The sequence below is a fragment of the Gracilinanus agilis genome, chromosome 6 (genome assembly GCF_016433145.1).
Source record: "Gracilinanus agilis isolate LMUSP501 chromosome 6, AgileGrace, whole genome shotgun sequence".
NCBI lineage: Eukaryota > Metazoa > Chordata > Mammalia > Didelphimorphia > Didelphidae > Gracilinanus > Gracilinanus agilis.
This window is the reverse complement of record NC_058135.1, coordinates 222,127,542-222,150,891: the sequence shown is the minus strand read 5'-3', so window position 1 is coordinate 222,150,891 and position 23,350 is coordinate 222,127,542. Positions and strand designations below refer to the sequence as shown.

Here is a 23,350-nt window from a genome sequence, read left to right as displayed (position 1 = left end):
CTATTAGAGAAGTTTGATTACTTAGATACCTGGCATCTCAAACTAGGCTAGAAATGCCTACTTTTGTGTCTAATGTGAGATACCTTAATGAGCCCATAAGAACCACCTGAAATTAAATTGCACACAAACGGGTGATTCTGAAATGTCTAATTTGAAAAAGTGTAAGTTGCTCACAGATGCTTCCTGTATGATAAAAAAATGAAATTTTAGCAGAAACTCAGTCTAAATTATTCCACATTCTGAATAAATGAAGTTCCAGTTCCTTGAGTTTTTTCTGTTCCTTCAAGCATAAGATCTGGATTTTAGAGTTGGGAAGGAATCTCGTTCCTTCTAACTCTTCCATTTTATTGATGAAGAAGCTGGGCTCCAAAGAAGTTATTTTCCCAAGCTCACATAGGTAAGTAGCAGAGCTGGGATTTAACACCAAGCCCTCTCCAGGGCTCTTTCTACCATTAGCCCTTGCCCATCAATCACATCCCACTTTCCATCCTTACAATTATTTTAAATTGTTCTTTCTGACCTCCCGATCTTCCAGGTTGAGAAATCCCTGAAATGGGCATTCTGTTAAGGCACAGATAGATAACTAGATCCTCCCTACCCAAGTCTAGGGTTAAAAGCAGACACTTGGGGCTTTAAGTCACTGTAGAACTAGTCATCTAGTCTAACTCTTTGATTTGATTTTAATTTTTTAAAATAACCCTTACCTCCTGTCTTAGAATCAGTACTAAGCATCAATTCTAAGGCAGATGAGTGGTAAGAGCTAGGCAATCTGAGGTTAAGTGACTTGCCCAGGGTCACATCTGAGGCCATATTTGGACCCAGGACCTCTCATCTAGGCCTGGTTCTTTATTTACTGAGCTATCTAGCTGCCCCTAATTCTTTGGTTTTATAGGTGAGGAAATTGAGCACAGTCTGTAAAAGGCAGGGGCCCAGCTCTTCTGACCTTGGGATCAGGATTTTTTTTCCAGTGGTAAAGCCCACCTCAGAGTCAAACTTTGCTCCTGTTGGTGGGGAGACCCCTTCTTTCCCCATATGCTTCTCATTTGGTCATCATTTAGTGAGGAGTCAAGAGCCCTGGACTTTCCCCATTCTAGTAGCTGCCTGTGAGATGATGAACAGGTCACACCCCATTTGGGCTTAAGTTTCTTTATCTGAAAAATAAGGGGGGGGCCTACTCGGTTCTGACATTCTATGTTCTAATGTCCTTTCTGATTCTGGCACTGTATAGCTCTGCAGTTCCCCAACTGGCCCTCCCCCCTTTTCCCTTCAGTACTGGCAGAAACAGCAGTCCTGCCCTCCTTGGATGTACAAACTAACCAGCCCTTGATTGAGAGGCAGGAACTGGGAGAGATCCAAGTCCCAGCTTGGCCACTAGACTTGCTATGAAAACCTTGAGTAACTTCCCTCTTCAGAATGGCGGTTACATCTTTACCGGAAAGGGACTGTTTATCCTGGGTTAGGTGTTTCTAAGGTCTTTCCCAGCCCTGAAAGTTCATGGTTTGTGATTCTCTCTCCCATTTCTACACTCCAGGTGAAGGAAATGGCTTTGGAACTGTCATTTCCTTTTTTCCTGGGTCTCTCATCACCCTTGCACCCCTTATGCCTAACCTGGAGCACAATTCTAATAGCCTGTCTCTTTTCTTCCCTGCTAAATCATCTAAAGGTGTTCAGTGACTGGGTCATAGCCTCCCACAGCCTTCTATCTAGGAAGCAGGGTGGTATTATCCTATTATGAGGGAAGTGATGGGTTGTTGGGGCTTTGCATTGGAAACCCCTTTTCTCTCTGGTCCTTAGTTTTCTCATCTGTAAAATGAAAAGATGGTATTGGATGGTGTTCACAGAACATTCTCAGTTCAAAGCTCAGGGGCCTTCCAGTTATGACGTTTTGAGCTACAGTCCCTTTAAATCTCCTTTCTTCACAGAGGCGCCCCCCGCCCCCCCCCAGTTGGGATGTTGCTATAGTGAATCTCCTTGGCAATGACCCTAACGGGGTGGGGTGGGGGAGACCCGGGGACGCATGCTCTGTGCGGGCTGGAGGGATTCCGCCCCGAGCTGGGGGTCCCCAAACAAAGGTGCTGGAAGGGCGAGGCTGCGCGGGCATTGTCGCACTCGGAGCTTAGCCGCATCTGCAAGGAAGGCAGCCACAGCCCATTCGCAGCCCCTCCATCTCTCTCGGATCCTTTCTTCGGGTCGTTGGGCCGCGCAGCCTAGCGCCCAAGCTGCAGGCCAGACATTCGCTATGGCCGCTCGGCCCGCCACCGGGACCCCGGTTCCGACGCTGTTCCTGCTGTTGCTGCTACTGCTGCTGGTGGCCGCACCCGGGCTTCTGATGGCCGAGCCCGCATCAGGAAGTGTCATCCCGGCTGAAAGTAGGTGCTCTCCTGCCCCCTCCCTCCCCTGGCCAGTGGGTTCATCTCTGCCCATCGTCCCTTTCACCTCCCCTGTGCGCCTTGCTTGGCGCGTCCATCCTCGGTCCAGGGGACCCATTTCTGCCCCACTGGAGCTTCCTTACCCCGTGCGCCTTGCTCGGCGCCTGCCTCCCGAGGTCAGTGGGTCCATCTTTGTCCCTCTCTACTGTGCGCCCAGCCAGGTATGGCCAGGCACCTACCTCCCTGGGGTCGTTGTAGTCAGTCCAGCCCCTGGTGCGCCCAGACCTGTCTGGTTCGGCGCATCCATCCCCGCGGCCTGTCCGTAAACGAGCCCCTCCCCTGAGCTTCCTTCTTCGGGGCAGGTGCGCTCAGCCTAGTTTAGAATTACCCTCTCTACGTCCAGGAAATCCTCCCTTCCTTTTCTTAGAGAGCCCAGAACAACCCGGCCAGCTTCGGGCAGCATGTCCCTCCCCGCGCCCACTGCGCCCGGCGCAGCCCGGCGCCTACCTGTCCTTGGCCCCGATTGCAAGGGCTTCCCGCCCCACCCTGCGTGGGCCGGGATTCTTGGCCTCGGCCAACTCGGCGTGCCCTTCTCGGTTCTCCTAACCGCGCCAGCAGCCTCCCTCCCCACGACCCGCCCCATCACCTCCCTCCCTCCCCACGCCTTGCGGCTCCGTGGCGCCCCGCCCCGCGGCGCACGAGCCACTCCATCCACGTATCCAGCGTCCTTGCCCAGCACACGGAACTCGTCTTTCCCCTCCCTAGGCTCGGGGCGCCCCCTATCGGGCAGGGAGAAGGGTGAAAGGCGTACCCCGTCCCCGCCCAAGAAACCTTCTCGCGACCTCGGTTGGGGTGTTGTTGGGCATCATTTTGGTCTGATATGGGGGTGGGTTGGAGTGGGTAGAGAGCGAAGTTCCCTGCAGCTACTCCGCGGCTGCCCTTGGGTACCTCACTGGGTGGAGGCTTTGGACCTATCCAGAGCCAGAGCTCCAAGGTTACAGGATGATGTCAGAGCTGTGAGGAATCAGAGATCCGTCTAGTCCTGGGCTTTCTGTGTCTTGGACTGCTCTGGCAGTCTCGTGAAGACTATGGACTCCTCGGCTTTTAAGATTTTAAATACCTAAAATAAAACACAGAATTACAAAAGATGGCGATTACATTGGGTTATAGTGATCACCCGAACCGCTCATCTAGACCAATTCTCTTTTTATCAATTGGCCTTTCCCCTTATATAAACTCAGCATCTTGGTATTTAAGGACCTCCACAGTCTGGCTTCAGCCTGCCTTCCCAGCTTTATTTGACAATAGCTCCCTTCCCCACACTTTAAATTCAACCTTGTGAGGTAGGAGGGGCAATTGGGGAAAATGGGGCTTGGGGAGGGGAGAGGATCTGCCCTGGGGACAAACCCAGGTCCCATGTGTCCCGGTCCAAGGTTTCTTTTTTTTTTACCTCCACAGCAAGGTGAATGACAGAGCTCCGGATTCAAATCTGGACCATTGACCTCTCAATTCTTTGGTCTTGCTACTATATCATGCTTGAAGCTGGATAGGATTGGTCGTGGTGGGGAAGAAAGGGGATGCATTCCAGAAGGGAAAAAGCTTAAACAAAGTGTAGAAGTGGAACAAAGGGTGAAACATGCAAGGCATGTTGGGTTTGGGATTTTTTTTTCTTTTTTGATAGAAGGAGAGAAACAGTTATGAATTGCCCACCTTGATTTTTTTGATACTTAGTATTGATTCCTAGACAGAAGAGCAATAAGGTCTAGGTGATTGGGATTAAGTGATTTGCCCAGGATCACACAGCTAGGGAGTGTCAGAGGCCACTTTTGAACCCGGACCTCCTATCTCCAGACCTGGTTCTCTAGCCACTAAGCCACTTAGCTGGCCTTTACCTCAATATTTGTATGGATCCATGAATGTGTGAGTGTTCTGGGAAGTAAAGGGGAAAAAAAAAATCTGGAAAGGCAATTTGGATCCACATTTGGGAGGACCTTGAATGCCAGGGTTCCAGAATCTGGATTCAAATCCTGCCTCTGACCAATTAACAACAGGGTGACATTGAGCAAGTCACTTTATTTCCCTAGGCTTTAGCAGTCTCATCTCTAAAATGAGGAGGTTGGACCAGCTGGGCTCTGAGAATCCTTCCAGCATCTGGTCTATTATTCTGTGAACCACCTCTGATGTCTCACAGTGGTGAACCTGGGCATTTGAAGTCTCTGTCAGTGGAGCCAAAGCTCTGGCTATTTCTACCTAGTTAGAAAATCTGAGTGGCCAAAGCGATTTTCCTAAAGTACCAGACCGGCCATGCTACTCACCTACTCTGTAATGCCCAGTGACTCCCTATTATGTCCAGGATCAAATATAAAGTCCTATGGCGTTTAGAGCCTTTGCCTTTTATTATACGTTACTCCACTCGCACCGTGGCAGTCTTGGAGCCCTTGCATTTGCTGATGGCCGTACCTAGAATGCACTCCTTTCCCCCCTCTGCCTCCTGGAATCCTTGGTCCTTCAGAGTTGAGCTAAAGTTCAGCCACTGACATGAGGCCCTTTCTGTTCTCCTGCCAAGTGTACACACACACACACACACACACACACACACACACACACACGTGCGCGTGCACACACACATACACACAGTAAATAGGAGGTAATGCTTCCTCTTCCCTCCTGTCCCCAATTACCTCCTATTTACTGTGTGTGTGTGCATGCGCACGTGTGTGTGTGTGTGTGTGTGTGTACACTTGGCAGGATTGTGATAGTAAAGATTTGAAGGGTTCTCATGGAGAAGATGGATTAGACTTGTTCTGCTTAGTTCCAGAGAGTAAGACTAAGAACAGTGAAGGGGTAGAACATGCAAAGAAGCACATAAAAGAAAAGATAAGTTAGCATCTGGTGAAATGGGTTACTTCAGAAAGCAGTGAGTGGGCTTTTTCTCACCAGAGTCTTCAGATAAAGCTGGCTGGGAAACGGAATTCTTGGTCAGGGAGAAGTTTCTGTGATTCTTATGTTCTGTGGTTTAGGTCATAGAGATCATAGAGATCATCTAGTTCAAATCATCCATTTTAAAGATAAGAAAGCTTGTAGACCCATTCTGTAGGCCTTTAATGAAGAATGATATAGAATCCCTTCTGGGGCTACCCCTTAATTTGGTAAATTGCTCCCAAGCAATTTGACTTCTTGCAAAAATATTTACAGAGGGCAGCTCCTATTGCTTGTACTCTGTGGCTCTGCACTTCTAAAGCTATAACTTTGGAGCCCCTTCCAGTGGGTTTGCCTTTAATAGTCAGTCAGTAGACAAGGTTAGCTCAAAGCAAAGGCATTTATTGAAATGGCATAAAAATAGTTACTTCAAAACATTTCTTCTTTAAGGGTGTACTTGTCTCACAAATATACCCAGCTTGGGTTGGAAGAGTAACCTCATGCATAGAGTAGAGAGGTACACACTTAGGGAACATATATGTCCAAGGCAACTAATGACTCTGGCATTTAGGACTCTGAGGGCTGTCTTTATGCAGCTTCTTTCTAGGTACCTTGTGATAACTGGATCATTTTTGGGAGAGAATTAAGCCTGATTCATGATGACTATTCAATGTTTGGTACATTTCTTGGAAAAATAAATTTATAATTATTGCCATGAACTTGACAATCATCAACAAAAATGAATATTTCCATATTCAAACAAGGCAAAAAGGAGACAGTTGTATATGAAACCATGCATCTATTATGCACGACTTTCTTCTAAAGATATATATTAAATTTCATATGATAGTGCCAATATGTCCCTGATTATCTGTATATTTTTCTTAAAAAACAAAACAAAACAAAACAACCTTATCTTCTTAGAATCATTATAAGTATTAATTCCAAGGCATAAGAGTAGGAAGGGGTGGGCAGTTGGGGTTAAATGGCTTGCTTAGGGTCACACAGCTAGGAAGTGTCTGAGGTCAGATTTGAACCCAAGTCTTCCCAAGTTCAGGTCTGACTCTGTCCACTGAGCCACCTAGGTGCCCCAGTATCTCTTTCTTTTGAAGAATTCCCTTCTGCTCTCTTCTGTGTCTCTTAAAATGTTTAATGGGAGCTCTGTTTCTTTTTTTATTTATACATCATTCCTACCACCCTTACTTTTTCTTCCTCCCAGCAAAAGTCCTTCATGTCGTGAATAAGCATCCTCATTCAAGACAAATTTGTGTTATACTGGTTAGGTCTGAAAACGTAAGTGCCATTTTGCATTTGAAGTCCATCACCTGACCACCAACAGTTGGGAAGCATAACTTATCCCTAGTCTTACCATAAGGAAGCAATGGCCATTTGTTTGGGAATCACAAATTCACAATCACATTTGGGGTTCAGGGGTTCCCAATTCTTCAAACTAGTTCCTGTGGGCAAGGAAAAGGTAGAGAGGTGATTGATTTCCTAGGAGTGAGTTCATTGTCCCTGCTAGTAGCTCAACTCTTTTCTTGGCCTTTTTCATCTGCAAATGAGCTATGCCAAGCCCTCATCCTTAACAGCCACAAATGAGGTTACTGGGATTTTTATTTACAGCATCACTGATGATTCAAAAGGTGTGTTATCTTTTCCTTGGGCCTCAGTGTTCTCATCTGTAAGATGAAGGTGATGGCTGATACCATTAGGATAATAGTGATGCCTACTGCCTGCAGAACTGCTATTTAAAGAGGGGCAACTAGATGGTGCAGTGGATAGAGTGCCAGATCCTGGGAATCAAGAAGATTCACCTTCCTGAGTCCAAATCCTGCCTCAGATACTTACTAGCTGTGCGACCCTGGACAAGTCACTTAATCTTGTTTGCCTCAGTTCCTCATCTGTAAATGAGCTGGAGAAGGAAATGGAAAACCACTCCAATATTTTATCAAGAAAACCCTTCATGAGGCCACATAGAGTCAGACATGACTGAAAAGCAACATCCTCTTAGAGAACAGGGTTCAAGACTTGTTCTCCCTTGTGACACCCAGTATAAGACTGTATACAGAAGTTACCCTTTAAACTGAAGGTGTTAATGATGTTGAGGGTCCTCGTGACTTCTTTCTCCTGCATATCCTTTCTTCCCGTGGCCTCAGTGACACTGTACTCCTGGTGGTTGGTGGTCCATCCCTAGTCCATCTCAGTCACCCATGTTTGTTCATCATCTTCAGATCTTGAAACATAGCCCTCCAAAGTTTTATCATCACCCCATTTCCATTCTCCCTCTATGCTCTCTTTCTTATTGATGTCATGAATTCCCATGGACTTAGTTAGCACCTTTATGCTGATAAATCCCAAGTTTATATATATATCTCCAATCTCAATCCTGAACTCTTGCCCCACATTGCCAATTGCCTGTTGGAATTTATACCTGAATGCATTGCTCAAACTTCAAATTCACTGTCCAAAATAGAACTCATCTTCTCCACTTCAACTCATCCCCTTTCCCAACTTCCTTAATTCTGTTGATACCAGGCCTCCTAATCAAACAGATTCTAAACCTTGGAGCCATCTTTGGCTCTTCTCTCTCTCTTATTCCTCTGATCAATCACTCTGTCAGTATTGTTCATTTTATCTGCAACATGCAACCTGAGGATATTGTGTGGCCAGTGTGGTACAGTGGGAAGAGCATTGACTCTGAAGTTAGAGGATTTCTGTTCAAATCCTGCTTCAGATATGTATTTAGCTATGTGATCTGGGACAAGTAAAGTGTCCTTCTTGGCCCTCCAATTTTCTTATCTGTGAATGACTATTGGACTAGATGACCTTCGAGGGTCCTTTCAGTTCTAGATCCCATGAATCTCAATTCCATTTCTCTGTCTCTCCTTAGAAGGTCATCAATCTGGTCCAGACCCTCAGCATCTTTTTCCTGAAGTATTATAAAAGTCTCTGAACCAGGCTCCCTGCCTCGAATCTAGGGTTTTTTAACCTTTTTGGTGTCATCTACCCTTTGACAGTCTGATGAAGCCTATAGATTCCTTTTCTGAATCATGTTTTTCAATAATTGAAGGGAGTGCTAAACTTCATTTAGAGATGAAATGAAAATAATGATGTTACTTTTTTTCTCATCCGACTTCATGGACCCTTTGAAATCTCTCTGAATCCTTTTTCTAGCCTCTTTCCTCACCAGTCCATCCTTCATGAACTGTCAAAATAACCTTCCTTGAGTGCAGGTCTGACTCTGTCCCTTCCCTGCTCAAAACCTTTCAAGAGCTCTTCATTGCTCTGAGGATAAAGTACAGACTCCTTGGCCTGTCATTTAAGGTCAACAGTCTGGATCGAAGAAAGCTTTCTATTCTGATTTCATGTACTCAGCTTCCCACGCCATTTTCTAGCCAGACTGGCTGTTTCCCAAACTCAACAGGCCATTGTCCCTCCCAGTTTCCCCTTCTTTAAAATGAGATTGCACCCAGCTGTAGTATTTTGGGTTCTCAGGTCCCTTCCAACTCTGATATTACCTGTTTTGAGGTTCCTTTTATCTCTGGCATTCAATGCCCTATGTTCTAAGGTCTGTGACAATTCTTTATATCCTGTGCTCTGAGGCCCTTCCTAGATTTCATTCAGTGTTTTCAGCTTCCCTCTAGCTCTGATATTCTTTAGACCAAGGTTCCTTCCAGCTCTGACATTTCGTGGTTTTCTTTCATATATGCAGATGACTCCTCTTCCTTGCTCCCCCACCAACTTGCCATTCTTTTTCACTACTCACTTGCGTACACTGTCTCAAACATATTTTACACATAAAGCACACATACTTTGGAGACTTGAATCTCCTCAAATGCTTTTTTTTTTAAATAAGAAAGATCACAAAGAAGACAGATGCCTAGATAGTATAAAGGTAGCTAGGTGACTCAGTGGTTATAGCATTAGGTCTGGAGTCAAGAAGATTTTGGTTCAAATCTGGTCTCAGATACTTATTTGCTGTGTGATCCTGGGGAAGTCATTTAGCCTGTTGGTCTCAGTTTCCTCATCTGTAAAATGATTTGGAGTAGAAAATGGCAAACCACTCTAGTATCTTTGCCAAAAAGATCCCAAATGGGGTCATGAAGAGTTAGACTAAAACAACTGAATGACAGATAGTATAAAGTTGGCTTGGGGACCCATTTTAGGAAGCATATTGACAAACTGGAGTGGGTCTGGAGGAATGATGAGGTCAGACCTCAGGAAGAGATGTCTTTAAGTAGTTGAAATAGCCATTATAGAGAAGAGGACTTAGTAGAGTCGAGAATGAAATTATGTGGCCTCAGATACATCTTAGCTGTGTGATCCTGGGCAAGTCACTTAACCCCCATTGCCTTGCCTTTACTGATCTTCTGCCTTGGAACCAGTACACAGTATTGATTCTTCCCCCCTCACCCTACAGTATTGATTCTAAAACAGAAGGTAAGGGCTTAAAAAAAAATCATGGTTTATGATATGTGAGGATTTGAAAAGTACTTTTATACCCCCTTTTGGAGAGGCCAAAAGATTGTAAGGGTTAAATAGTAGGTATTTGACAAAAGTGAGGAGAGCAGTTCAATAAAACACTTAGTTTAATTTGAGAAGTACAGATAGAAAATAGAAAATTTCCAAGACCCTGCTTCTGTCTTCTGAGGACAGGTTCTTCTTGCCTGGCTAGACCAGGCCTATCTAATCTACACTATCAAAATTTGATTCACTAACTACCTATCTTACACTAATAAATCAACAGCCACCACCCACGACTTCTTTAAATAGGGTTTTATCCTCCAACTGTCAGTAGTAACTGCTAGTAGCTCCTTGCCTCAGAGACAGATCTCCTCCTCTCTCAAGATCCAAAGGCAAAAGACCCCAACACTACCAGTAGCAGAGACAGAGACAGACCTCCTGCTCTCAAGAGGTCTAGAGGCAAATGATCTAACTGCTAACTGATTCCTTCCTTATCTCTCCCCTTGTCTCCTTGGTAAAGGAATCTTTAGCACTGGCTCACTGGCCCCTGTCAATTCTGCTCTACTTGGAAATCCTGTGCTCATGCCTCTTAAAGAGACAAAGAGGGAGAGATTAAGAAAATCTCTTTAACAAGACACAGTCGAAATATCACTGGGTTTAGAATCACAGGAACTGGATTTAAATTCTATCTGTGATACTACCTGAGAGACCTTAGGCAAGTAAGTTAACTTCTCTGAGACTCAGTTTTAGTTTCATAGATTCAGAGCTGGATGGGACTTTAGAGGTCATTTAGTCTAATCCTCTCATTTTACATATGACTAATCAAGAATTAAAAGATTGGTCAGTCAGTAAACATTTATTATGGGCCTACTATGTGTCAGATACTGTGCTGAACACTGGAAAACTGACCTTGTTCAAGGACATACAGAGAATAAGTAGATGAGGCAAGATTTGAACCCAGATCCTCTCATTTGAAAGTCTCCACCTCATACTGGATATTCTGCTTGGCCCCAATGGGAAGAACTAGGAACAACAATAATAAATTACAGGGAGGTAGATTTTAGGTTGTTATAAGAAAAATATTCCCATCTGTTGAAGCTATTCAGAATTGGAAGAGATTGTCTCATGAGGCGGTGAGCCTCCCATTAATGGAGGTCTTCAAGTTGTGTTTGGATGACTAAGGACTCTTCCAGCTCTAAGTCTGCAACCTTGTGCTCCTTCTTATTAGGGGTGCTGCTGCATCCTTGCTCAGGGAGGATTTGAACTAGACGATGTCTGAGGTCCTTTGGCATTTTGTTGGACTCTCCCTCACCCTTATCTCTTGGATATAAACCCAAGCAGAACTAATGTTTGTTCCCTGCTTTCTCACCATTCCACTACTCAAAGGTGGAGTAGGTACACTCTGGGATAATGCTTTAGTCAAGACAGCATAAGTTCTAAGTCCCTCAAAGCTCTGTCGCTAACTCTTCATGAGGGCCATTGGAGAGATAACTCCCTCTTCTGCTCTGTCAGCCTCATGAGGCTGAGATTCAATGTTCCAGTGGGGAGATTCTTCTTAACTCTGACATTTTGGGGCTCTCTCTGTTTCTTCCAGGCCGGCCTTGTGTGGATTGCCATGCTTTTGAGTTCATGCAGAGAGCCCTCCAGGACTTGAAGAAGACTGCCTACAGCCTTGACACACGGGTGAGTGTCTGAAGAATGGAATCATGGCTTGTATTGGGCGAGGGTGCTAAAAGTACTTTTCTACCTCCCCCTTGCTGAGGTTGAGAGGTTCAGTGAAAAAGGCCTGGGATTCAGAATTAGGGGAGCTGATTTCAAATGCTCTCTCTGTCACTTGCAGCCCAGAAGATCTTAGGCAAGGCAGCCTATCTCTTTGGGTCTCAGTTTCTTCATCTGTAAAGCAAAGGATTGGGTCGATGACCTCTAAGGTTCCTCCAGCTCTATGTATGATCCTATGATTAGGGTGCTTTTAATTTTTATTCTTGTTATTGCTGTTGTCAATACTAATAACTAACACATATATAGAGCTTTATTTTTTATTATTGTTCTTAATAATACTAATCACTATAGCACTTTTACAGGCTTTCAAGGTTTGCACAGTGCTTTACATATGGGATCTCATTTGATCCTCACAATAGCCCTGAAAAGTAGATGCTATTACCCCCATTTTATAGATGAGGAAAGTGAGGCTGAGAGAGATGAGACTTGCCTGGGGTTTCACAGCTAGATATACAACCAAGGCAGGATTTGAACTCACATCTTCCTAACTGTAGATCCAAACCCCTTCTGTACTATGTATCATGTTGTCTCTCTGGATGGGGGAAGGTACACAGGAAACACTGAAGGAGAATAGTGTTAAGAATTCACTAAAAACAGAAAGGAAGATATGACATTTGAGCTTGGAGGGATCAGAGCTAGAAAGGACCTCTAAGATGGAATCCAAGTTTTTTTGTTTTACAGAAGAGGAAACTAAGGCACAGAGTCAGTCAATAAGCATTTATTAGGTGCCAGCTAAGTGCCATGCACTGTGCTAAGAAGCAGTGAGGACCTGAAGAAAGACAAAAACAGGATGTCTACCCTCCAGATACTCACATTCTAGTGGGGGAAACGACGATGCACTTTCAATATGTAAACAGTGGGAAGGATGGTCATCTTAGAGAATGGGATGGGGGCATGGAGCAAATGACTTGCCTTGGGTCACATAGTTTGGGGCAAAACTAGAATTAGAAACCAGCTCTCCTGGTTCCCAGTTCAGGGCTCCTTCTGTTATGCTGTGCTGCCCATACTGAGTCTCTAAAGCTATCAAATTGTAGGAGTTGAGAGAGAAATTGTCATTAGAGCTCACATTGCTATAACACTTTAAGGTGAACCAAGTATTTTTCTCATTCTGTCTCTGGGAGGGAAGTGTTATTAGTCTCATTTTACAGATGAGAAAAGAATGTCTTAGACCAGTGATGAGCAAACTACAGCCCGCAGACCAGATGCAGGTCCCCTGAAATGTTCTATCTGGCCTTGGCCTCACAACATTATTCCCAATCTGACGAATACAGTGAGTAGGATTCAATACAGTGAAACTTTGAAAGAGTTGCCTTAGAAACAGACTGACAGATGAGCATTTCCTTTCCTTTGGCCTCCTCTTTAAAAAGTTTACCCATCACTGTCTTAGACAAATGACTTGCCTAAGGTCAAACAGCGAGTTCGTGTTGGAGCTTGGATTTAAATCCTGTTCTTTTGGCTTTTAGATTCAATGATTTTATGATATACATAATTTAACAATGTAAGAGAAATGGAAGAATACTTACCAAAAAATAAACTGCCTAGACCCGTGTTGGCAAATCTATGGCACATAGATTCTGGAGGGGGCTACTCCCTTCTCCTTTCCACATCTGCCTGAAGACATTCCTCTAATCACCTGCCCCCCTACCCAGCAGCCCAATGGGAGTGCTTCCTCCCTCCCCTGTCTTGGGTAAGGTGGGAGGCTCACTTGTGGTGTGAGAGTTGTGGTTTGGGCACTCAGTCTCTAAAAGTTTCACCATCACTAGCCTAGACTCTCAGAGGAAGGAACAGAATATCTAAATAAATCCATTTTATTTTATTTATTTTTAACCAATTACATGTAATAACAAATTTCCACATAAGTTTTCCAAAGTTTTATGATACAAATTGTCTCTCTCCTTCCCATCTCCCTCCCGGATTTGTCAAGCAATTCAGTGCTGGTCATACATGTATTATCATACAAAACATTAAATAAACCTATTTTAGAAAAAGAAATTGAAGAAGCCATAAATGAATTTCCTAAGAAAAAAGCATCAGAACCAGATGAATTTCTAAGTAAATTCTATCAAACATTTGAAGATCAACTAATTCCAATAAATACATTATTTGAAATAAGCTATAAAGAAGTAGTTTTACTAAATACCTTTTGTAAAGCAAGTATGGTTTTTGCTCAAGAAGAACAAAAACAGAGAAAGAAAATTATAGACCAATCTCATTAATGAAAATGGATGCAAAAATCCTAAGTAAAATACTAGCTAGGAGACTTCAACAATGTATAACAAAGATTATACACTGTGACCAAATAGAATTTATACCAGGAATTCAGGGATGGTTTAATATTAGGAAAATTACCAACATAATTGATTATATCAGTAACAAAAGTAGCAAAAAACCATGTGATTATAGCAATAGATATAGAAAAAGCCTTTGTCAAAATATGATGCTCAGGGGGCAGCTGGGTAGCTCAGTGGAGTGAGAGTCAGGCCTAGAGACAGGAGGTCCTAGGTTCAAACCCGGCCTCAGCCACTTCCCAGCTGTGTGACCCTGGGCAGGTCACTTGACCCCCATTGCCCACCCTTACCAATCTTCCACCTATGAGACAATACACCAAAGTACAAGGGTTAAAAAAAATATGATGCTCATTCCTATTAAAAACACTGAAAAGCATAGGTATAAGTAATGGAGTTTTTCTTAAAACAACAAGAAGCATCTACCTAAAATCATCAGCACGTATTATCTGTAATGGAATGAAGCTAGAGGAAGCTAGAAGCCTTCCCAGTTAAGTCAGGAGTGAAGCAAGGAATGCCCATCATCACCAATATTATTTAACATAGTATTAGAAATGCTAGCAATAGCAATAAGAGAAGAAAAAGAAATCAAAGGAATCGGATGGACAAAGAGGTAATAAAACTATCTCTGTTTGCAGATGATATAGTGGTATATGTGGAAAATCCTAAAGATTCAACTAAAAAATTAGTTGAAACTATCAGTGATTTTAGCAAAGCAGTAGGATATAAAAACTCCACATACATCAACATTTTTATGCATTACTAACAAAATCTTGTAAGAAGAGATAGAAAGAGATGCTCTACTTAAAATAACCACAGATAGAATAAAATACCTGGGAGTATACCTGCCAAAACAAACCCAGGAACTACAATGAACACAATTATAAAATGCTTTTTAGACATGATCTATGTAAAAGGTTTGGTAACTATAAATTTGGGATAAGGCGCCCTCCTCCCCTATTTGAGGAAGTTCCCTCTACCAAATGCAAGGCAGCAATTCTCTGGTAGTCATAGTCTTAGAGAATTGCTGGGCGCCCCAAGATGTATAGGACCTACTTGGGGTCACACGGCCAGCATGTGTCAGAGACAGGACTTAAACTGAGATCTTCTTGGCCCTAAGGCTAGAGGACTATCTACTCTGCCAAAATGGTGCATCAAATGTAAGCCATTATATTATAGAAAGGCAGTATGGTATGGCTGGCAGAGCTCAAGACCTACAGCTAGGAGGCTGGTATTTAAATTCTGTCTGCTACTAATTAGCTGCATGACGTTGGGCAAATCACTTCCATTCTCTGGGGGCTGGTTTCTTATTTGTAAAATGAGGATAATGGTAATTGTATTGTCCAATTCTTAAGGTTATCATAAGGAAGAGATTTTTGAACCTGAAAGCAATGTAGAAATGGGATTTATTCTTTTGTTGCTTTTATGGATCTGAGACCACTTTAATGATATAGATTATAGCCCATCCAGTTTTGTCATCCAATGAATTCATTACAAGGGGTCCATCCAGGGGGTTGGGGTCTTCCTCTAGAGATCTAGACATTATCTGGATATGAGTAGAGCACATGGATTATCCATTGATTCTAATTGCTTATAATCCATGACTGGTCTATTTCCTTTTCTTGTTTACAGTTCTCTGATAGTATCCCTAATGATACTGCTCTTGCACAGTGCTTACCTGGCAATATATTAGGGCTTGCTTATGCCTGGAGTGTGTTTTTTCATTGCCCTTTGGGTAGGCTACACCTTTATTCTTCAAAGATTGTGTTATTACTTGGTATAGTGATGTATCACCATATTTACATCAGTGGAAGAATAATGATGTTAGAAATGTGGACTTTTGTGTCAGGGAGAACTGTGGCTTTCATTAAAATTACTATGTAGTTTTCTAAAGATCCTCCTTCTTATTCCTGTCTTCTTCAATTCTGGAGCCAGTTGACCAGCAGCCCACAGAATCTATTCACAATATATTCACTGATGGACTAATTTGATAGAATATCTGTCCAAAGATACACCATGGTTAAGACATCCTTCATCCACTTGGTTTTTCTGGGTGGATGGTTAGACAGAACACTTTGAGAGATTATGAGTATCATTTAGGAGGCTTTGCAGTGTCCTGGGGCTGGATGAAATCAGCCCAATGTAATCCATAAACAGAAGTATATAGGGGATCTCTCTTCAATATGGACTCTGGTAGACATCTTCCTTCACACTAATAAATACCTTTTGAGAGTATATGTCTCTCTGTTTTATGTTCTCTTGATATTCATAATCAGAGGGTTATCAAAGTTATTTCTTTTTTTAACTTTTTGGTGTTTGCCTTAATTTAATTGTCTTTATTTCTCAAACTAACAGGTAGCCTCATTAAACAGGGCAATTATATTTGATGCAAAATCAGAACACAGAACCACTTGGGTAAAAGAAACAAGCAGGGTGTTTTTAAAAATTTTTTTAAAAAAAATTTTAAACATTTATTAATATTCATTTTTAACATGGTTACATGATTCATGCTCCTACTTTCCCCTTAAGCAGGGTGTTTTATAGTGAACAAACATGGAAAAGAAGAAAGTAGGGAAAGAGGAGAACTTTATCAAAGTTATTTCTGTTGTTACACCTGTCTTTTTTAAACCCTCACCTTCTGTCTTAGAGTCAATACTGTATATTGGTTCCGAGGCAGAAGAGTGGTAAAGACTAGGCAATGAGGGTTAAGTGACTCCCAGGATTACACAGCAAGGAAGTGTCTGAGGCCAGATTTGAACCCGTCTCTAGTCCTGGCTCTCAATCCACTGAGCCATGTAAATATTAAAAATGATAAATGCTGTTATTGTAATATAAATTAGTATTTTAATTAAAGCCATGTTGATAGATAAAATCATTAGACCACGCGCTTGTAAGCATTCAAAACTGCCGCCTCCATACTGCCTCCTAGCCAAGCCCTCTACTCGCCAAAGAAGAGAGCTTACTGGCAAAAGAGAGCCCACTCCCTCCTAACCCACGAGATTTAAGCGCTCCCCTGCGTCAAGACGTCGGAAACGGAAACCCGTTGGACCATGTTGGATCAAGGGAAATGTAGTTTTATACATTTCCCAGATTCACTTGTTACAGCCATGTAGCTGCCCTCATGCTGTTTTACCTCAGTCTTGTTGGATTTAAGTGGAGACATCTTGTTAGAATAGAACCTTTAAGACCAAATTTTGCTCTGTAGAATCGAATGTATTATTATAGTCAACAAATAATAAGTATAGTGAGATTTAGTATTCCTTCACTTTTTTTTAAACCCTTGTACTTTGGTGTATTGTCTCATAGGTGGAAGATTGGTAAGGGTGGGCAATGGGGTTCAAGTGACCTGCCCAGGGTCACACAGCTGGGAAGTGGCTGAGGCCGGGTTTGAACCTAGGACCTCCTGTCTCTAGGCCTGACTCTCACTCCACTGAGCTACCCAGCTGCCCCCTCCTTCACTTTTAAGTAAGTTATGTGGCTATAAAGATATGATCTGCTGCAGAATAGTTTATAGAAAGCCTACATTTTCCCTTCTAAGATCTTTATCAAGGATGATCTCAATGTGTGAGATGATTTTTAGAAATATTTTCTGGCTATGGGAAGGTGGGCATGGATGAGTAGATACTGATATTTTCTTGATTATTTGCAGGTTTTTGGGTAACAATTATGTCTGTGATTTTATTCCCTTTAGGATTAGATATCCTCCCCTCTTTCAGTTATCTTAAGATAAGTTAATGGTAATAATGGAAAAAATGGGAAGGAAGGGAGTTTATCTGTATCAGATCTCAAGCTGTTTTACGAAGCAGTTATCATTAAAACAATTTTATACTGGTTAAAGAATAGAAGTGGGCAACAGGTGATACAGTGGATGAAGTTTCATCTTCCTGAACTCAAATCTGGCTCTAGACACTTACTAGTTGGGCAAGTCCTTTATTAAACCCTTTTGTCTTAGTTTCCTCATCTGTAAAATGAACTGGAGAAGGAAATAGCAAATCATTCCAATTTCTTTGCTAAGAAAACCTCAAATAAGGTCATGGATAGTCAGAAACAACTGAACAACAACAACAACAACAAGGAATAAAGAGGTTGTTCAGTGGAACAAATTAAGTGCACAAATATAGAAGCGAATGAACATGGTAGCATAATGTTTGATAAATCCAAAGACTCCAGCTAGTGAGAGAAGGACTCACTATTGAACAAAAACTGGTGGGAACCTGTACAGTAGTCCTAAAGATATTAGGTCTAGAGCAACACATCATGCCATATGCCAAGATAAACTCCAAAGGAGTGCCTGACCTAGATAGAAAAGGTCATGTGATAAACAGATTAGAGGAGCAAGGAAAAAAATAACTTTTCTGTTCTATGGATAAAGGAGAGTTCTTAACTAAATAAGTGATGGAGAGGATCACACAGGATAAAATGGATAAATTCTGGTCATGTCAAACTAAAAAGCTTTTGTAAAGTTAGGCAGGAAACGGGAAAATGGTGGAAATATTGGCAGCAAGTTTCTCTATATTGATTTTCTTTCCAAAATATATCAGAAATGGATTCAAGTTTATAAGACTGATCCACTCTGCAATAGGTAAATGGTCAAAGTATATGAGCAAGAAGTTTTCAGAGGAAGAACTCAGTCTATTGTCAACTTTAGGGAAATGCTCTGAATCACTAATAATAAAGAAATGCAAGTTAAAGCAACTCTGAGGTTCTACCTCATACTCTTTAGATTGGGAAAGATAACAAAAGAGGAGAGTGATGTGTTAGAGGAACCAAAGAGGCAGGTACACTAGTATGCTGTTGAGAGATCTGTGAATTGATGTAGCCATTCTGGAAAGCAATTTGGAGCTATACCCAGAAAGTTAGTAAATGGTATATATCCTTTGACCCAACTATACTGCTACTAGGTTATATCCCAAAGAGATTAAAGAGAGAGAAAACAGACCTCTATGTACAAAAATATTTATAGCAGCTCTTTCTATAGTAGCCTAAAATTGGAAACTAAGAGGGTATCCTTTTATTGGGGAATGACTAAACAAATTATGGTATATGCATGTAATGGAATATTATTGTACTATAAGAAATTATGAAAAATGGATAGTTTCGGAGGAAATTGGAAAGACCTCTATTAAGTACAAAAGAGCAAATTGAGCAGAGCTGAGAGAATAATGGAGAAAAACAGCCTTGAAAGGCTTTAGAACTCTGATCAATGTAATTATAAACCACAAGACCAGAGGACTGAAGATGAAATAGGCCACTTACCTTCTGCCAGAAGGGTGATGAATTTAAAATGCAAAGGGAGACATATGTTTTGGGGCATGGTTGATGTGGGAAATTATTTTCCTGGACTATGCATGTTTATGATGAAATTGTCACTTTTTGTTTTGTTTTTATTCTTGGGGAAGAGAGACATTATAAGTGCATGTACAAATAAAAAATTTATTATAAAAAGGTTGTCCAATAGAATCCTCAAAATTATGTCACTCTAGTGAGGACCTTTTCTGTGTATACTTGGTTTAATTTAGCTGCTCTTCCCATATTTATTTTCCTTTGTACCATTTCCAATCTCACATGCAGCAAATCAAGAACTTAAATTTGGAAGTTCTATGGTTATCAAAAAGGAAAAGAGTTTATTACAGAAATCTTTTTAGATCTTTTTCACTTTTCATCAGTTTGTTGCCTTCAAGCTTCATTCTCAAATACCCTTGGGATGATCTGGTTAGTTATGTCCACTGCTGAATTTTCTGTAAATTTCTCTTTTCTCTTTCCCTACTTATCAGTGTATTGTGAAGCAATACTGTTCATAATATTCTACCATCTTTCTCTGTGAAATTATACAAGTGAGCTTACATTTTAAACAGTGTTGTCAAACCTCCTTTGTGGGCAAATGTTTGCTGGCTAAGGTGGTTTCTAGAGTCTTTTGGTCTCTTTGTTGTGGCAATTGATTTGCATTGGTTAAGTTCCTTAGTAAGTGGTAGTAATCTGCTCTGATGTATGTTCTTTTATTCATTCCCCATCTTTTATATTAACATTTCAGTGAGGTGTTGAAATATGTCAAGTTGGAGTTTTTTGTATTGTGCATGATATCTTCTCATTCTTATTTTCATTCTAATTTTTTAATGATTTTGATCTTTAATCTAACAAATTGATGATGTGGCTGCAAAAATGGTAGCCAGTCATTTCCCATCTTTTAAGATAACAGTTTCATTTTTTGTAATGTTATTTGATGCTCATCACGTTGAGTGCCTCTTAACTCTTTCTTGAAGACACATTCCTGATATATAGGCAAGAGACTTTTCCAAGTATCTCCTTTCTTACTCAGGAATCACGGTTCCAGTATATTTTTCATTATCCTCCCCTATTCCTACCTTACCTTTGAAGTCACTGAGTATTCAACTCTATCTTGATTTAATTTGAGGAGTATATCCAGTTCTTTAAAGGATCCCTTTACCCCCTTCTCCTCTGCCCTAGATCTTGGCTTTCAAGTTATAATTTCCTTCAGGATGGTCTTTTTGCAAATACTTATCATGAATACTGCAGTATGAGGCATCCGAGTGTCCCATGAAAGGGCAACGTTTCTTGTGGGCTATCGACACATGACCAAGCCAACTCTTGCACCTTCTTTCTTTGCTACTCCAAGGAGGACCTGTGAGCCACTCTTCCATTCTTTTTGCTTTCTGGTTTCATTTATGGAAGGAATGTCAAAGTGGTTATGATCCATTTTCTCCAGTAATATGTCATCTTATTAGTCAGCAGACAATGATCTCATTTTCAAGAACTAAACAGCTAAGAGAATGTTTTCAGATGGTCTAAACCACTGATTCCCAAAGTGGGTGCTACTGCCCCCTGGTGGGTGCTGCAACAATCCAGGAGGGCAGTGATGGCCACAGGTGCATTTATCTTTCCTATTAATTGCTATTAAAATTAAAAAAAATTAATTGCCAGGGGGCTAAGTAATATTTTTTTCTGGAAAGGGGGGCAGTAGGCCAAAAAAGTTTGGGAACCACTGATCTAAATCAAGGTTTCTTCACTTTTTTATGTGTGTCAGAGACCTCTTGGGCAGTCTGGTGAAGCCTGGAGACCTCTTCTTGAGGGCATAAGGTAAAATATATGGGATTACAAAGGAAACCAATTATACTAAAATAAAAAGTTATAAAATTTTTGAAAAATTCATGAACTGTAGGCTCTACAGTTCCCCTGGTTTAAATATTGTGATTCTCAGTGGCCATTGCCATCTTTTTTCCTCAAAGTAGTTGCTTAATAAATGTTTACTAAAATTGGCCATTCATTTACTTTTTGAAGACCTTCTTACCTCATGGGGCTTTTGTATAGAGTATATGGACATGGAGTTTCTACTTGGATGTATGACTGTGGACAAGTCACCTTCTGTCTTTGGACCTCAGCTTCCTCATTTGAAAAATGAAGGGATTGGGCCAGATGATCTCTAAGGGCTCTAACATTCTGTGATTCTATGATTCCTGCCTTCAGGGGTCTTAAATTCTGATGGGATGGGACAAGGGGGAGAGAGAGAGGAGTCTGGTTTTGAAGTTCACTTGAGATAATAGGAGAGGCCTTTGGAAAGTATGGATCTCTGCATGGGTGAAGAGGACAATATAATGGGTCTGAGGGGGCAGCTGAGTAGCTTAGTGGATTGAGAGCCAGGCCTAGAGAGGGGAGGTCCTAGGTTCAAATCTGCTCTTAGACACTTCCCAGCTATGTGATCCTGGGCAGGTTACTCAACTCTCATTGCCTACCCTTACTGCTCTTCTGCCTTGGAACCAATATTCAGTATTGATTCTAAGATGGAAGGTAAGAGTTTAAAAAATATATAATGGGGGGGCAGCTGGGTAGCTCAGTGGATTGAGAGTCAGGCCTAGAAACGGGAGGTCCTAGGTTCAAATCTGGCCTCAGACACTTCCCAGCTGTGTGACCCTGGGCAAGTCACTTGACCCCCATTGCCTACCCTTACCACTCTTCTGCCTTGGAGCCAATACACTGTATTGGCTCCAAGACGGAAGGTAAGGGTTTAAAAAAAAAAAAAAAAGTTTAACTGACTAAGCAGAGATCAATGACTCCACAAGACAAGAAAAAAGATTAAATAAAAAATTTAAAAAAAAAATATATAATGGGTCTGAAGAGCCTCTCTTTTGCCCTCATTTCACAGAAAGGCATTAAAATTCACGATTCTCTGCTTCTTTTGCAGACAGAGACACTCCTCCTACAGGCTGAAAGAAGAGCCCTGTGTGAATGCTGGCCGGCTGTGTCCTAGGCCAACTTCAGCATTTCCATTCCACCCTGCAGTTAAAAAAAAAACTGCAGGAAACTTTGGCTCAAGATGTAAGCATCTGAACTGCCCCAGAAGGAAAGGGGTTGTTCCTCCCCCTCCCTCCAGAGCACATCTCCCCCGCTTCTGCCTGCATCACCTCAGCTGTGGCCCCTGCACTGTGAACACCTGTCTGTGGCCTAGGGAGCAGGGCTCCTGACACAAGAGTTGTCTCCTGTCCCTCCCACCCCTTACTCCTCTCCTGGGCCCTGTCTCCCATCCACACTAAGGTGCTATGGAATCAATGGCAAGAAAAGCTTCAGAAAGCTGTGAGCACCAAGGAGTGCTTCAGTTCAATTCAATAAACTTTTTACCCTTTCATCTTCCTGCTCCCTAGTTTTAAGTCTCTCTTTCTCTCTCTCTCTCTCTCTCTCTCTCTCTCTCTCTCTCTCTCTCTCTCTCTCTTTCTNTCTCTCTCTCTCTCTCTCTCTCTCTCTCTCTCTCTCTCTCTCTCTCTCTCCCTCTCCCTCTCCCTCTCTCCCTCTCCCCCCCCTTCTCCCTCTTTCTCTCCCCTCTCTCTCCAGCCCCCTTCTCTCCCTTCTCTCTCTTCTTTCTTTCTTTCACTTTCCTCTCATTTCTCTTTTTCTTCTCTGCCTCCTCCTCTTCCCATGCCCTTCTCCACTCCCATGGCTTCTTCTGGGGTCACCTCCATGTTGAGTTGATTCCCAGCTCTCTGCCTTGAGCTCTCGCTAGCCCTGTTGGGCATGTGCATTTGGCTTTTCCAACCATCTCAAGCTCAATGTGTCCCAAACTGAACTCATCCTCTGTAAAGTGGGGAGAGTAATACTTGCACTACCTACCTCACAGACCTGTCCTAAGGAAAGTGCTTTGAAAAACCTAAAAGCACTGAAGAATTGTGAGTGGCTCTATATGTGAGTTATTATTTTTCCCAACTTCTTCCCAACTTCCCTTGTCCTTTTGGTACCACTGGCCTTCCAGCCATCCAGGTTTGCAACCATGGAACCATCCTAGGCTCTTCCCTCTCTCTCCCTACTCTCTTTCTCCCATCTAGTCAGTTGCCAAGTCCTGTGAATTCCACTTCCCCAACTCTTCTTGCATCTTGAACCCCAGTCTCTTCCCTCTGCTCGCCCTGGCCTCTATCCTAGTGCAGACCCTCACTAGTACAAAAGGAACTGCTGGAATAGACTCCTAGTTGGTTTCTCCATTTCTAGTCTGTCCCCTCTCAAAACTATTCATGAAATAGCTACCAAATTAAT

The 23,350-nt window shown here is 42.3% G+C and overlaps 1 protein-coding gene across 1 annotated transcript; it reads left to right on the top strand.

Moving 5' to 3' along the window:
* The first annotated feature begins 2,239 nt into the window (after positions 1-2,239).
* On the top strand, positions 2,240-22,321 carry C6H4orf48 (chromosome 6 C4orf48 homolog). Its single transcript, XM_044681776.1, has 3 exons — positions 2,240-2,369; positions 11,347-11,435; positions 22,014-22,321. Exons 1-3 carry the CDS (start codon positions 2,240-2,242, stop codon positions 22,077-22,079), a joined length of 285 nt encoding a protein of 94 aa, XP_044537711.1. The 3' UTR covers positions 22,080-22,321.
* Positions 22,322-23,350: the final 1,029 nt, after the last annotated feature.